Source organism: Mauremys mutica, chromosome 1 (genome assembly GCF_020497125.1).
Source record: "Mauremys mutica isolate MM-2020 ecotype Southern chromosome 1, ASM2049712v1, whole genome shotgun sequence".
NCBI lineage: Eukaryota > Metazoa > Chordata > Testudines > Geoemydidae > Mauremys > Mauremys mutica.
The window spans coordinates 165,826,403-165,843,886 of NC_059072.1; the positions used below are offsets into that span (position 1 = coordinate 165,826,403).

Consider the following 17,484-nt stretch of genomic DNA (forward strand, 5'->3'; position numbering starts at 1 on the left):
AGTGGCCTCTATAGTAAGTATCAAAAGTGTGTGAGGCATATACAGACTTCTCAGAAGACAAAGGGCCTTATTCTGATCTCACATAGATGCAAATCAGGAGTAAGTCAGTTGAATTCAATGGCGTTACACTAGTGCAGAAGTGGTGTAAGTGAGATCAGAATCAGAACCAGTCCAAAGGACCTTATATTAAATAGATAACATAAACACAAGTGTTTGGGGAAGGGATGCAACAAAAATTTAAGTGACTGATACAATCAAGTAGCTGAATTGCATGGAACTTTAATACAGGAGCTCCCTGAACTTTAGATAAAAACAAACAAAGATAAAACAAAACTGCTCCTAACATGCTTACCATAGTCCTCTGGAGAAGCAGAAACTGTTGGCTTCTTTCTTGGCGTTTCCATCTTCAGAGATATGGTTGGTCCAGTAGATTTAGCTACAATAGTTGTGGGAGAAGGTGGAGCTCGTGACTTCAAGGCAATTCCTATGTGGAAGAAGGTACATGATGAGAGAGCTAAATTCAGTAACTGAGACTTGGACTCTTCCACTGTAATACTGTTTTTAAGTTCCTTTCACTTGCATACTCAACATGGTGGGCACATTACCAAGTCCATAGTATGAAGGAGGATTATGGATGTAAACAGAGACAGCCAGCAAGGGTTGTCCTAATTACAGCTGAATTTACACTGCTGAACAATGGAACCCTAAAAAGTTTGTTACAGTATTTCCTAGGGCAGTTCTAAATCCATTCAAGACAAACAGCATAACTTTCATTAGTTCTGCCCAACATTTTGTACAATCTATAGCACAATGGGCCCAGAAATTGGGTAGGCTGGTTTTATTCTGGGCTGGACAGACCCTTTTTATAGTAAGCAATATCGATCTTGAGAAGGCGTTGATGAATAGCGCTATTATTCTCCATTGAAAATAAATGACTAAATTACTTGCCATTTTTAATTATTTTAGATCATGGGATATTGTTTTTATTCTCTCCTGGTATCAGGGTGACCAGATGACAAAACTGAAATATTGAGACACGGGCAGGGGTGGTGAAGAAAAAAAAAAGCCGCCGGAGCTTCCCCCCCACCCCGCACCAGCTCGCCTCGTCTCCACCTCCCCCTGTAGGAGAAGGTGCCCAGCTGGTGCAATCCCGCGGGCGGCCCCAGAGTGGGAGCAGCAGGCCCCAGCCCCTCAGTCCTGCTCGGGTCCCACAGGGGATTGAACAGGGCTGCCACTGCCTCCACCCCGGGGTGGGGTTTCCCTACAGCCCGCCCTGTGGGGCGGTGCGCATGTGGCGAGAGATGAAGCCCCGTCGGAGTCCCTGCGCGGAAAGCTGCTGCCCCCCCCCATGGGCGAGTACAGGGAGCCGGTTCCCCAGGCCGGACCTGGGGATGCCCCTGCAGGTACTGCCCCGCCCTCCTGCTGCTGCGCTCGACCGGGCCCCTCCTGCAACTCCCGGCCCAGCCACTTCTGGGCTCCGTCGCCCCGGCCCCGCAGCAGCAGGGGCTGGTCCGCTCTGCCCCACCTGGGACACTCACCCCTGCAGCCTCTCTCCGCTCCACGCCCCCACGCTGCCCACCTGGGCCCTGCCTGCTCCGCACTGCCCCCGGACCCACCGCGCTGCCCCGCAGGCTGCAGGGCTGGAGCAGCCTCCATGCTGCGCTCCCAGCCCCAGTCATGGCCCATGTGCAATTTAGGGCTACCCAGGCTGCTGCGCACGGAGGGGCATCTCCGGGGCTGGGGGCGGGGATTTGGGGAGGGATCCAATGGGGGAAGGAGGGGTCGGAGTCGGGGCAGGGCGAGAGCCCCTCCGGGCTCCGCCTGTGCACTGGAGCAGAGGGCAAAATTGCTTGTTTGTCCCGTGTCCTGACTGAACATCGGTCAGGATGCGGGACAAACAAGCAAATATCGGGACAGTCCCGATAAAATTGGGACGTCTGGTCACCCTATCTGGTATCAATTAAATGATGAAGACAAGTATTTGAAGAGGTGGATGGTTTGTGGCAAAATATTTCTACAGTAGAACATCAGAGTTACAAACACCAGAATTACAAACTGACCAGTCAACCACACACCTCATTTGGAATCGGAAATACGCAACCATGCAGAAGCAGAGACCCTCCCACCCCCAAAAGGCAATACAGTACTGTGCTAAACGTAAACTACAAAAAAAAAAAAAGGGGAGGACAACATTTTTCTTCTGCATAGTAAAGTTTCAAATCTGTATTAAGTCAATGTTCAGTTGTAAACTTTTGAAAGAACAACCATAACGTTTTGTTCATAGTTACGAACATTTCAGAGTTATGAACAACCTCCATTCCCGATGTGTTTGTAACTCTGCGGTTCTACTGTAGTTTGTTTTAAAAAAGTAAGTGGAAGTCCAAAATTAAATTTGAAAAAGGTCAGATATTTTCTAACAAATATTGCATAGCAAATCTCAAAGAGTTCAAATACTATATAATTTAGGCCTGCTCCCTGCTTATCATGACACTAGAGATAGTCAATACTTTTCAAACAAAACATTTTTTGTTGATAAATGCAGATTTGCCAACACTGAAACATTTTGCAAATTCATATCAATTTTGCCAAATTTACAGTAAAAACAAAGAAACAAATCCCTCAAAAAGAAACATTTCACTTGTTTTGGTTCAAAATGATTACATTTAAAAACTTCCTATAATTTTATAGACACACTGTAACATTCTATACCTTGGGGGACATCCTGGAGCGCCCCAAATCCTCATTTTTATATAATCGTGATCTTACATATAAAGCATGCCTTGTAAGGTATCAGGGGAAAGGTTATGATCTACTAAAAGTCATTTCTCTATCCATATATGTATATCATTAATGCATATGAAGTTATGATAATTGTGTTGTATGGTTGTCACTAAAACATGCTGTAATCAGCCAGATATTAGCTCCCTTGAGGCAACAGCAAGGAAAGTAACCAACACCCGAGCAGGGTATCAATCCACCCATCAACAAGTATTGTTCAGCAAGGGAGCTACAATGCAATGACTCACCTGCATGAGGCCTCACCGGGGGAATTGTTCAACCTTGCCTGGAGACTTGGCAATGCACCTAGACATGCTTGGACTTGTGTTCCCCAAGCACATGGGACTGACACAGACACAGTGGCCACATGCTGTGCCTTTTTCCTGCCCCTACCTATGTTGCAAGCAACAAAGACACTGAGAAGAAGACTGAAGACTCCAACTGAGGGGACTGGCCCAGATTTTAAGGGTGAAATCTGTATACTATGGACTGCAATATCCAGTGGGGTGAGAAAAACTGCTTAGTCTAGCCCAGTTGTTGCCCAGTCTTATGGGGTTGAGAGTTTACACTGCGTGCTTATATTTTATTTCTTTTGGTAACTAACTCTGACTTTTTGCCTATCACTTAAAATCTACCTTTTATAGTCAATAAATTTGTTTAACTGTTTATCTTTACCAGTGAGTTTGTATGAAGTGTGTGGTAAATCTGCTCAGGTTTTGCAAAGGCTGGTGTATATGCACTTTCCATTGATGAAGTGGTGAGCCAATTAATAAATTTGCATTGACCATCTTGAGCAGTGTAAGACGGTATATTCCTGAGGTACGGTGCTGGGACCTGGAGAGATTTGGCTCTGATGCCTTTTTCTGTGTGGTTCATGAGTGGCTCTGGGAGTATTCATGCAATATAGCTGGGTGTGGGGTCTCCACGTGCAGTTGTGCTGAGTGATAACACCACCTGGAGGGGTTTGCTGCTGATCACTAGCAAGGCATTGTGAGAGACAGCCCAGGCTGGAGAGAGTTAAGGGGGCAAAGTGGTCCCACAGTCCCAGGCTGCACCCCAAGGATCCCATCATACACACATGAAAAAAATGCTCTAAATAGAAACCTAACTCTTCATTCAACCCAAAACAAAATTTACTTTGACTTTTCAATTTGCCAAAAATTAAATAAAAAAATTTCAATTTGATCTGAAACACAATTCATTTTTTATTTTTCTGAACTGCGAAATATCTGTTATTTGCCCAGCTCTGTATGATACACAAGAACATCGCTTCCAAACAGACAGTGGCTTTGGTCAATCAGATGTAAGGACAGAAATGGAAATTCCATTAAGGCTTTCATTCTTGCCATTAAATTTCAGGATGTTTATAGAAATCTCTTATTTCCTTTTTGGAGATTTTGAATGGCTAAGCAATAACTCCTCCCGTAATATTCAGCTTGTATATAAAATGTTACTAATAAGAATTTCCAATGGTGGTACAAGAAAGAACTATGGGAAAAAATTATGAAAGGGAAAATTGATGCATAATTAATTAAGGCTGTGGAATAGTCTCTGAAGAGAATTGGTGGAAGCTTCATGATTTGGGACATTTAAAACTAAACTGGACAAAACATTAGGAAATGTATGATCGAAGAAAATCCTGGCCCTGAAAGATGGACTGGATGAGCTAATTGGTTTATTCTATCTTTAAAGTCCAGGATTCTATGACAGTTACTAGCTAATATGTAAATTGGCCTTTAAGTTGTGGGAAAAGAGGATGAAAATATGAAACACTGGTAGATGTATCAGAGATTTAATGAAGAAAAGTGCAAATGTGGAGTAACTCTTGGATATCAAAGAAGTCTCTCCAGATTTACACTAGTGCATTGGTGCCCAAACTTTTCCTGTCATGCCCCCACTTACCAGCAATGGAATCTATCTGCGTTCTCCTCCATTACTGCACAATCAAGGCTTCCTCAGCAGAGGAGCTTGGGCTGAAGGGATAGGGGAGGAGCTGGGGCTGGAGGCAGAGAGGGAATGAGGGAAGAGCTGGGCTGGGGGTGGAGCATAGGGTGGATTGGAGCTGTGTATGGGGACGGAGCTGGGTTGAGCGCAGAGTGGGGCTGGGTGGCGCTCCCTCCCTGTGCCCTTTGTGGGGGCTGGCCAGGGCTCCACCATGTGGTCCACAAATGTTCCTCTGTTGCCCCCCCACCCCAGGAGGGCACACCCCACAGTTTGGGGACCACTGCACTAGTGTAACAATGAGCAGAACCTGGACCCAATTCATCCCTGGTCTGAGTCCATTAAATCAATGGAATCACGCCAAGGATGAAACTGCCCCAACATGCTCCAATTACAACATAAATTTAAAAATGTATTAATCAACAAACAGCATTAACTCACACCTGGAACTACTGCTATGTCAAGGGGGAAAATAGGCCCACAACATTTCATGTGCATTTGTTCTTGCGTGTGGTAAGAGGAGAAACAGGTAATGCAATAGTTTGACGCCACACCAACATTTCAATACTGGAGACCTGGGGCAAACTGGTTAATGTCTCCACAAAGTGAGTTCCTCTGCTGAACACAGTGCCCAGCGCACACCAGCTTGCACAACTGGCAATCTCTACCCTAGAATTAACATCAGAAGCCAAAAATTGAGGTGAATTAGAAGATCTGACTGGGATACATTTGCATCACATTTGCCTGCCTCTAGTCAGACCTAGCAGCCTTTCACACTCATGAGTACTTACATTCACACAAAAAGTAATATGCATGTATCAATACATCAGACCCTGGAAATAACAATGAAGGCAATATAGCTTGAACCATTCTTAATTTCTTTCTTTTATTTGTAAGCCAGTGACCTATTACAAACATAACCCAGGTTTCATTTAACACAATTTTGCAATAAGTCACAAAACCATAGAACTAAATCTAATGTTGTCCGTAGTAATGGATTTCATTTCAATAAAATCAAACTTTTAGAAAATGCAAATATTTGTGATATATGTTACAGTTTAACATAAGAAGTATTTCTGCCATTTGGTCTAAACAGAATTAGAGAATTGCAATACAGTTATTGGATGCAGGCTCAAGATTGTCTAATAATGCATAGTACAGGTGAGTCTCGTCTTACGCGCATTTAACATGCGCGAATTCAGCTTTGCGCAGTTGGCAAAAAAAAAAAAAAAGAGAGAAAAATAGCAATTTAAATACTGTACCTGTAGTGCGGGCGATTCCGCCTGCCATTACACTCAAGGTAATTTTGACTATACGCGATTTTCGCTTTATGCGCTGACAGTGGAACGTAACCCCAGCGTAAGATGAGACTCACCTGGATTAGTAAAAGCAGCAAAGAATCCTGTGGCACCTTATAGACTAACAGACGTTTTGGAGCATGAGCTTTCGTGGGATGCAAGTGGGTATGACTTGCATCCGACGAAGTGGGTATTCACCCACGAAAGCTCATGCTCCAAAACATCTGTTAGTCTATAAGGTGCCACAGGATTCTTTGCTGCTTTTACAGATCCAGACTAACACGGCTACCCCTCTGATACTTGTCACCTGGATTAGTATTCTTTTAGAATAATAAATCATGAAGTACAGTTTTGCTTGGAAGTAGTTGTATAAAGTTCAGTGACTATCTTCATATTTTGTTTAACTTTTATATTTTATTGTGGGTATGGGCCATCCTGATGGGTTTTTTTCTCCTGCTGATAATAGCCCACCTTAACTGATTACCCTTGTTATAGTTAGTATGGCAACACCCATTTTTCCATGTTTTCTGTGTATATATATTTTCCTACTGTATTTTCCATTGCATGCATCTGATGAAGTGGGTTTTAGCCCACAAAAGCTTATGCTCAAATACATTTGTTAGCCTCTAAGGTGCCACAAGTACTCCTGTTCTTTTTATATAAATAGGAATACTGGAATCACAAAAGTATTAATCATACTAGAACAGACAATCAGTCTTATGGGTCTGATTTCCTGCCTCCAGTAGTAGTAGTAAATAACTGAGCTGCAATTTTCAAAGACAGCAGAGGATTTAGCCACATTCTTTCCATTAATTTTCAATAGAAGATGTGTGGTTAAATCCACTGAACTGCTTTGCAAATCCCAACCCTGATTTTTTATGGGTCGAATTCCCCTGAAAATTCTGTAATGCTGCACATGTTGGACACCATTTTTCCCTTTCTGATTCTTACAGATAATCAGTTACAGATCTATCCTGAGGCATGATGTTTGATTACCGCTATCTGAGACATGCATGTGATAACTGTAAATGCTATTATTAGTCATAAAATTATCTACTGTAACTCTTTTAAAAGGAAATATTGACTTAACTTGCATCACTCCATTATGCTTTCAGCTGCACCAGTAGGACTGATTATACTGAAATCTGGTTAGAGAAGGAACTGGACTTATGTGTGAAGGCAAAAGAGCATTAGGCATGCTCATCTCAGGAGGGTAGCTTAGGTGCAAGTCATATTCAGCCTGCGCTTCATCAGATCCATCCTTTGTATGCATAAAACAGATATCCAAGGAAATTCAAGTGGGAACCTTGCAGAACTTGCCTTAGCTAACAAAAATGGACCTGATCCTGTGAAGTTCTGTCTGCGCTCAATTCCCACGGATATCAACAGGGGTTAAGGCTATTCAGCACATCACAGCAACCAAAAGCATTAAAACTGAAACTGAAAATGAAAAGGCTGAAATACCTGCACTCCCTGGTTTACCAGTCACTGTGTTTGGAGGCAACGGTTTTCTTCGCACCTGTGTGGGCTTGGCAGGAGCTAAGGGAGGATGCCGACGGCCAGGTGCTGTAGCTACTGTATAAATATTACAAGACAGTACTGTTAGCTATTTAACCACAAACCATGTAATCAGAAAGAGAAACAGGGCTAACAGCTTTATTTTGACTTCTCAAACAAAATTTTATGGCATGTGCTTCAGCATTCAGAATAGCAGAAGCACAGAAAGGGAGATCCTGAACGAAGTTACATATTGACCTTAAATTCTCTGCAGGAAAAGTGTATGCCTGCAGGATTAAACCATGCCTTCATCAAAGCAAGGCAGCCAAGACAGTCCATTTGAACCGCTCCTTTCTTTGACAGGTTATACAAATGCTTCAGAGATTCATTTAGTATACACAGTTACTTTTGTCAAGAAGAACATTCCTGTAGGCACAACTGGATATTTTTTCTTCCAAAGGATAACCACCAGCTGAGAACATTTGGAATTCTGCAAATTAAGTGTCCTATTCCCAAATCCCATCAATACTGTATATATTTTTTGTTACTACCTTGCATCATTGCTCATCACAAAGCTGGCGTCACCCAAAAATACTAAATGATTATTTTATTTTTAACAAATTTTAAGGAAGATTTAAATAGTTTAGTTATGGAACAGGTACAGCATGGGCAGTGCAAACTTCCCTACACTGAATGACCAATATGGCTCGATTTTGTAAGCCCTGTTTCTCTTTTTTTACCCAAGTAAATTAAGTGCCAGTGTTCTGTCTCGGGATTATGAACACACCAGTTTATAATTAATTTAGGAGGCTTTTCTTTGCACACATTCTTTGAAGTTTTAACATCAGACAGGATTCAAAAGGAAAAGCCTTTCAAAAATATCAGTAAGAGCATAAAAGTAAATTCATGCACAGCTTCAGAGAGATGCTAATTTTTTCTTCAGATTAAATGCTAGTGAACAAAAACGCCAAAGTAGCAGTTAGTATGGGTTCTTATAATGAAGGCAGAATGATACCATGTATATATTCCTTTGCATTAAAAGCATGCAATTCCTAATAAGCTAATAAGCCACAAAAAACCCATTAAAGCATGAACAGAGTGATTGTTTTATTATTTTGACAATATGAATGCTTTAAAAAAATGTAGAATGTTCATGGGAATTTAATTCTTGTGAAAACTGCCAAATTGACAGCCCTGGACAGATACAGCACATACAGAGGAAGTGCAAGCTTCCTCATACTGCCTTGCTAATTGTCCTCAATCTTAGCCTGTAGGGTGTATCCTTATGGGTTAGATGGTAATTTTGTCTCATTTAGACCCATTCCATCCTTGGGTCTCTCAACAAGAGTGCCAATCAGTACCAACTGTGATGGTGTTTTTGTAATGTGGCTTCTTGACCACACAGCTTCACCACATAGCTTGCCAAACAACCATCAGATGGTAACAACATTTGGTCCCCAGCAACCTGGGCTGGATATGAACTGATGATCTAGAAGTGCAAATTTCTTTATTCTATCACCAGTCTCCTGAGCCATGAGGACGTATTTTTCTGATGAGAAATGAGAGATCCTATTTTATCTACTTCAGTAGACATAGTGTTGTTTTGTTTTGTTTTTTGTCATCTAAAAAAGCAATTTTATCACTAACCTCATTTGTGAGGAACTGTGACATAGTCTTCATAATTAATCTTACCGGAATCTGGCTTTTTCCTTGTAATATTGGATTCCAGTGATATATTTGAGCCCATGAGAAAGTTGGTAAAATTCTGAACTGTTTCTTTGTCACATGCAAAATAAAAGAAAATAAAGTAAATGTATACATGACAAAACACACACACAAAACTCATTTTCAAACTCTAGCTAAAACAAACATGAGCCTCAGAACATACACCTATCATTCATTGTTGTTACATTTATTGAACCTCAAAGTGTGCTAGTTGCTTTCTAGTGCAAGAAAGAAGATATTGGCTCTGGCCCCAAAGAGATGGCAATCTGATTTTAGACATGGCGCAAAAAAGGGGGCAACAAGCGGTAGAAAGGAGTAGTGAGAGCAAGGGCTGGGTAACAGCAGTGAGATGCCATGGTTACTCAAGAAAAGCTAGGGCCCAACACGATAGAGAAAATGCTTGTTTCCTTTTTCAATACATAAATTAAATGTTCTGACTCTTGTAGAGGGCCAGCTCTTTTTTCCTCCTAGAAAAGACTGTCTGTTCATCCCCAATATGGAACCACTGGAGATACACTGAACCAAACACACACCATATTTGGACTACTGAAGGCAAAATGTGGGTAAAATTCAGTTTGTATATAAAGGACTGCCCTACTTACAAGAATTGTAAAGAGATTTAAAAAAACCCCAAAGTTGAGTGGCACTATAAAGATCAACATCAATATTCTTGGTACATAACTATTTTTGGAGTAACTGTTTTACATATTGACAATTAAGACACATGTAGACTAATCTTAATATGCATTCCCCTAACAAAATGAGGGTACATTTACATATCCCATTGGCTGCACAATGGCTAATGTTGGTAAAATGAGATAGAGGAGAGTCACTGCAATTTTGTCACATTTGTGGACAATCCATCTGAATAGTTCTCCTGAATGTGCTCAGTATGTTATGTTAAAAACAATTAATCACAACAAAGTTTTATCACAATTTACTTTCCAAATGACTCAGAACATTGTGTACTTAAACTTAATTTGGATAACATGTTGCTATCCACAGGGCCCTGAGCTGGAACCTGGAGTAGAGGGCAGGCCCGGGTTCCCCCCATCCCTCCAACTCCCTGTTTGATATAAGAGGCATTTACTTGGACTATGGGTCCCACCAGAGGAGAAGGTCCCTGGCCTGTCCCCTGACCCACTAGGTGGGTCAGCAGAGTGCGGGGATTGTTCTTCTCCCTTTCCCCATGCTGGACAGTGATGAGGTTAGCTGAGTGAACGGCAGATTTGAGCCACTACAAAAGTAGCGAAACTGAGGGCTGCTGTGAATCTGTGAGGTTAGCAAATCCGCCAATAAGCGCAGGACCCAACAAGGCAGAGGAGCAACTTTGTCACAATATATATAAAAAGTTAATGCAACATTATATTGGATAAATAAAATTCTATGCTTTCAGGCTAAAAAGACCCTTCTTCAGAACACTTGTTGTCAAGAACTAATATGATTATAAACATCTTCTGCTAATGTATATGGTATTTGGTAACAATGCATGAAACAATAACAAATCTAGTCTCAGCAAAAACCACTGCAATTTTCTCCACTGTCTAAGCTGTACCCACTACTTTAGGATGAAATTCATCTCTATGCAGAGGGGAAACACAAGGTCTATGTACCACTTAAGCACTTTTTTTTTGAAGGAGCAGAGGGAACTGGTGTGGAGGAAGCAGTGGCACTGGAATAGGGGTGTGGGGGCAGAGGTCATGAGGAATTGTAGGAGGAGCCTCTTTCTTCTGAGGAGAGAGAAGAGCAGCTGCCAGGAGAGTTAGGAGGAGAACAATATATTCATCTTCAGTGTATTTCATTAAGAATGACCCCACCTGACTTCAGTCCTCTACACTGAGTTACATTGCCACTCAATCACATACAGATCCACAAACTGGAAATGGCTCAAACCAAAACCCTGAATCCAATTGACTCTGAACTTCAGGAAGTTCAAAATCCAGATCTGGGTTTTGTGTTCTCAGGCCTGTTTTCCCTGCAAGTATAGAGCATGTTTACATCTGAGAGTGACTGAGTCAAATAGAATTCTTCTGGGTACTCCCACTGCTGCATGCCTCCATCCTTACCTCCCAAAAAGGATTTAGCGACTAAAAAAATACAATTTGACACTCAGTGTTGGTTAGTCATCCCTAATTTTCAATAAAAACTTGCAAGGCACGACTGGATGTGATCTATTCAGCCAATATCCATACTTTCCACTGGTTGGCTTTCCTGTTTAGTTTTTGAAAAATCCTGTCTCAATCCTCAAGTTCTCACCTGCTTTCTCATCTTCTGCCAGTGGGTTTCTGGGTAGTTTGAACTAAAAAAGCAACTTCACAATCTCAGAATTTCAATATTTGAGGTTAATAAAACTAACATTTACTGACAATATCTCCAAAGAAAACTCTTGTTCGTTGCCCAAACAGAAGGTAGATCTGTTACTCTCTTGACATTCTGCTGGTTCTCAGAGTGCTCATTACTTTCTGATTATATTAGATATCTTAAGTCATACTCACACACAGCATAATTTTACTCTTAGACAATTAACAAATGATGCATTTCATTTCCCAAATTAACTGATATATATACACACATTCCCCAGTATTTAAATTTCTGGCTGACCTATTGAACCTCCTGTAAATTATCATGATCATCCAGGAGTACTTGTGGCACCTTTGAGACTAACAAATTTATTTCAGCATAAACTTTCGTGGGTTACAGCTCACTTCTTCAGATGCATAGAATGGAACACACAGACAGGAGATATTTATACATACAGAGAACATGAAAAGGTGGAAGTACGCATACCAACTGGAAGAGTTCAATCAACTGAGATGAGCTATCGTCAGCAGGAGCTCATCTCAATTGATTGGACTCTTCCAGTTGGTATGCATACTTTCACCTTTTCATGTTCTCTGTATGTATAAATATCTCCTGTCTGTGTGTTCCATTCTATGCATCTGAAGAAGTGAGCTGTAGCCCACGAAAGCTTATGCTGAAATAAATTTGTTAGTCTCTAAGGTGCCACAAGTACTCCTGTTCTTTTTGCGGATACAGACTAACACGGCTGCTACTCTGAAACCTGTCATTATCATCCAGTAATCCTCACACCTAGGAAGGTATGATTTCTCTCAAATTCTGATTTAGTTATAAAAGGAGATGGGTTTGGACAATGCATATTCTTTAGATTTCAAAGCACTCTACAAAGGTGGCTCAGAATTATTACTCCCATTTTACAGATAGGGAAACTGGAGCTCTGAAGTGTAAAGCGACGCACCCAAGGTCACACAATGAATCAGTGACAGAGCTGGGATTAGAACCCGGGTCTCTTAATTCTTAGTCTGGTATCCTGTCACAAAACTGCATTGCCTCTCAAAGCCACCCCATATAACTGATGTGATTGCAGTCTACTTTCAGATTTATAACACTGAAATAATTCTTTACATGATCAAAGCAATGGATATATGTGAACTAACTCTCACACAGTAGAGGACTCAGAATGGTGCTACAGGTCAGGCACGAGATCCATTGACGGGTCTGTGTGCAGGCATCCCTAGAGGGTGCGGGGCCCAGGACAAATCAGTCCCCACCGGCTTGGAGGCCCCGCTCTGCATCGGCGACTGGGTAGAGTCCCGGTTGTGTGGGACAGCAGCCAAGACCCTGGTTGCATGGAGGGGGCTGCAGCATCCCCTGCACACCTAGTTCCCTTGCCTATGTCTTCCAGGACCAACTGCGCTGGGCAATTGCACCGGCCCATGGGGCCCCCCAAAGCGCGGGGCCTGGAGCGGTTGCCTCGATTTGCCCTACCCAAGGGATGGCTCTGTCTGTGTGAGTAAAGATCACACAGTTCAATATCTGTCTGAAACAGAAAAATATGCTGCACACCGTGAGACATAGGGGAAGTATGTTCTAGTTTACTATGCTATCCCAGAGCTAAATAATCAATACAATGTGTAGGCACATTGACAAAACCATTGAACTGCCCACTATGCCAAACACAGCTAAATTAGGCCATCTTGAAGAAAACAAGCCGATCTTATATGACAACTTAAATGATATTTAATTAGGCAGTATGGAAAAATAAATCCAGGGTTTCCAGGAGAAAGGCTAACAGAGCCACAACACTGATATGGTTGTTCTGTTTTCCCTGTTGCCTGATTAAATGGAGTTCAAAGTTGCAAGTCAGTGTGGTTTTGTTCATTACTTCAAGGATTTAGTGGTATTTGGACTACCCAACACCATGCTGTTTGTCATGGTATCTATCAGTCTAGTGTAATGGTTTATCAGGAGAATTTCTTCTCAGCACATTCACCCAAACTTTTGAATAGGGATGTGTGTGGCTGACAGTATTTGCGTGTGTGTTTATATTTTTCTCTGACTTTAATCATGCCTCCTGGAAACACTCATGCAGCCTGGAATAACACAATAGCTAGCAACCCCCACCCCAAAAGCAGAAATACCACAAGACCACCAAATCTCACTTCATTTTCATAACATAAATGGCTTTTGCCAGCGGATGGGGTGGGGTGAGTTTATGAAATGACTAACTAAACTACCTAAACACTTGAGTCCTGTAGAGCCTGAGCACACAGCTCTAGTTTTAAAGGTGGGGGGAAAAAGGGCAGCACATACAGTGAGTGGCTACTGTGACAGAAGCAGCCCATTCAGTTCCTGCACAAGGAGAATGCTACTTTGTAGGAGAGTTGTTGACAACAACAAATATACCATGCTAGTACATTGTGCAGTGCTTTAAATTGTCAGGATCAAATAAATATAAATGAGGCATTAAGAAAATCACTTTTTCCATTATGACACAAGCTTTGTAGGTTAAGACAAATAAGCAGGGAATCAAATTCAAAGAAAATTATAGAAAATGTTGCCTCACATTAGGAAAAGAATTCAAAAAAAGTTATTCAAAAGGATGCTGTCTGGGTCCCATTCCCACAGTCAGTTTAACACCTGGCACCAGAGCCAAGAATGCAACCAGCCAAAAGGCCGAAAAAAGCCAGCCAGGAAGCCAGCACAGTCTCATATGCTGCTGCTGGAAAAACACATTCCACAGGTTAGCATCTGGATCCTCCAGCTGCCAAGCACACTCTGCATGGGGCAACATATCTTGGCACTGATGCCACAAGTCAATGACAAAGAAGAACTGGAGCACAGTCCAAGAACACTACCAGCAAGGAAGGAGAAAGAAGAAGAGCCCAGCTGGTATTAGAATGACAGACTAGCCAGGGTTCTTCAGTAACTGCACTGTTGTTCAGGGGAGAAAAATTATGCAATGTCAAAAGGCTTTATAAAGTACTGTACAAGCCCTGCATTTAAACATCCAACATTTAGGCCCTGACTGGCACTACCAGAATAACTATCGTGGCCTAAATGTTGCACATTTAAATGCAGTGGCTTATAGAATACTTAAATAGTACTTTGAAAAGAGAGTTAATATAGCAAACTATATTAAATACATAAAACTGCTATATTTATATTACTGATTTAATTAGCTTTTGTCCATATTCATCTGAAGGACACAAAAGATGACCTCAGCTAAGGGCTAGATATTTAGAGGAGAAATGGAAAATTACAATAGGATCATAGAATCAATAAAAGGGAATTTAATGGGGGAATGTGCTCAACATCTTAGATGTCTATACACAAATGCAAGCAGCATGGGAAGTAAATAGGAAGAACTGGAAATCTTGGTACACCAGGTAAACTATGACTTAATTAGCATCACTGAGACTTGGTGGGGTAAATCTCATGACTGAAATATTGGTAAAGGGGTATAGTTTGTTCAGGAAGGACAGGCAGGGAGGAGGTGCTTGCATTATACATCGAGAATATATATTCTTGTTCTGAGGTCCACAAAAAACTGAGAGGCAGACTAGTTGAAAGTCTCTGTGTAAAGATAAAAGGGAAAGAAAAACAAGATGATGTCATGGTAGAGGTCTACCACAGACAACCAAATCAAGAGGAAGAGGTGGATGAGGCATTTCTAGAACGAATAGTAGTAATGGGGGACTTTAACTACCCAGACATCTGTTGGAAAAGTAATATGGCAAAACATAATTGCTGTTAAGTTCTTAGACTGTAGTGGGGACAACTTCTTGTTTCAGAAGGTGGAGGAAGTAACCAGGGGGTAGCATTTTAGATTTAATTTAACAAGGAGGGATCGGTACAAATCTGAAGGTAGAAAGCAATGTGGCTGAAAGTAATTATGAAATGATAGGTTTCATGTTTTTAAGGAAAGGAAAGAGTAAGAGCAGCATAATAAGGATAATGGACTTTAAAAAAGCAGACTTTAACAAACTCAGAGAACTGGTAGATAAGGTCCCATAGGAAGAAAATCTAAGGGAAAAAGGCATTCAGGAGAGCTGGCAGTTTCTAAAAGAGACAATACTAAGGGCCGAACTGCAAATTATCCTAATGCGAAGGAAAAAAGAAATAATAGGAGCCAAAATGGCTCCATCAGCAGCAATTTAATGACCTAAAATAAAAAAGGAATCCTACAAGATGTGGAAACATGGACAAATTGCTATGGATGAATACAAAAGAACAGCACAAGAATGTTGGGACAAAATCAAAAAGGCTAAGGCACGAAATGAGTCACACCTAACAAGGGACATAAAGCGCAATAAGAAGAGGTTCTATACATACTATTAGCAGCATGAAAAAAATGAAGAAAAGAGCAGGTTCATCACTTCGTTGGGAAGGAGAGCTAATAACAGATGACAGCAAGCAGCCTCTAAGGTGTTTAATCCTTAATTTGCTTCAATGTTCACTAAAGAGGTTAATTATGACCAGATGCCTAACATAATTGATAAGAACACGCAAGGAAGGAATACAAGCCAGATTAGGAAAAGAACAGGCTAAAGAATATTTAGATGAGTTATATGTATTTAAGTTGTCAGGATCTGATGAAATTTAACCCAGGGTATTTAAGAAACTAGCTGAACCAATCTAGGAATTGTTAGGAATTATCTCTGAGAACTCCTGGAGGTCAGGTGAGGTCCCAGAAGACTACAGAAGGGCAAACATAGTACCTATCTTTATAAAAGGGAGCAAAGAGGACCCAGGGAATTATAGACCAGTCAGCCAATGTCAATACCTGGAAGTTCTGCACTGCATCTGAGGGTGCTAAAGGAGTTGGCAGATGTGATTGCAGAGCCATTGGCCATTATCTTTGAAAACTCATGGTGGTAGGGGGAGGTCCCGGATGACTGGAAAAAGGCTAATGTAGTGCCCATCTTTTAAAATGGGAAGGAGGATCTGGGGAACTACAGGCCAGTCAGCCTCACCTCAGTCCCTGGAAAAATCATGGAGCAGGTCCTCAAAGAATCAATTCTGAAGCACTTAGAGGAGAGGAAAGTGATCAGGAACAATCAGCATGGATTCACCAAGGGCAAGTCATGTCTGACTAATCTAATTGCCTTCTATGACAAGATAACTGGCTCTGTGGATGAGGAGAAGGCAGTGGATGTGTTATGCCTTGATTTTGGAAAGCTTTTGATACGGTCTCCCAGAGTATTCTTGCCAGCAAGTTAAAAAAGTATGGGCTGGATGAATGGACTATAAGGTGGATAGAAAGCTGGCTACATCGTCGGGCTCAAAGGGTAGTGATCAATGGCTCCATGTCTAGTTGGCAGCCGGTATCAAGTGGAGTGCCTCAAGGGTCGGTCCTGAGGCCAGTTTTGTTCAATATCTTCATTAATGATCTGGACGATGGCATGGATTGCACCCTCAGCAAGTTTGCAGATGACACTAAACTAGGAGGAGTGGTAGATACGCTGGAGGGTAGGGATAGGATACAGAGGGACCTAGACAAATTAGAGGATTGGGCCAAAAGAAACCTGATGAGGTTCAACAAGGATAAGTGCAGAGTCCTGCACTTAGGACGGAAGAACCCCATGCACCGCTACAGACTAGGGACCGAGTGGCTAGGCAGCAGTTCTGCAGAAAAGGACCTAGGGGTTACAGTGGACGAGAAGCTGGATATGAGTCCAGAGTGTGCCCCATTGCCAAGAAGGCTAATGGCATTTTGGGCTGTATAAGTAGGGGCATTGCCAACAGATTGAGGGACGTGATCATTCCCCTCTATTCGGCATTGATGAGGCCTCATCTGGAGTACTGTGTCCAGTTTTGGGCCCCAAACTACAAGAAGGATGTGGAAAAATTGGAACGAGTCCAGCGGAGGACAACAAAAATGATTAGGGGGCTGGAGCACATGACTTACGAGGAGAGGCTGAGGGAACTGGGATTGTTTAGTCTG

At 41.8% G+C, this 17,484-nt stretch overlaps 1 protein-coding gene across 1 annotated transcript in view; it reads right to left on the reverse strand.

Moving 5' to 3' along the window:
- The window catches only part of LOC123361683 (ABI family member 3 binding protein), a 409,913-nt gene that overhangs the window by 44,518 nt on the left and 347,911 nt on the right, over positions 1–17,484 (reverse strand). The window contains exons 46-48 of the mRNA XM_045001759.1: positions 9,207–9,290; positions 7,482–7,592; positions 353–484 (exon numbers count right to left, since the gene is read on the reverse strand). Coding sequence (XP_044857694.1) covers positions 353–484; positions 7,482–7,592; positions 9,207–9,290 — 327 coding nt within the window. The remainder of the gene's footprint in view (positions 1–352; positions 485–7,481; positions 7,593–9,206; positions 9,291–17,484) is intronic.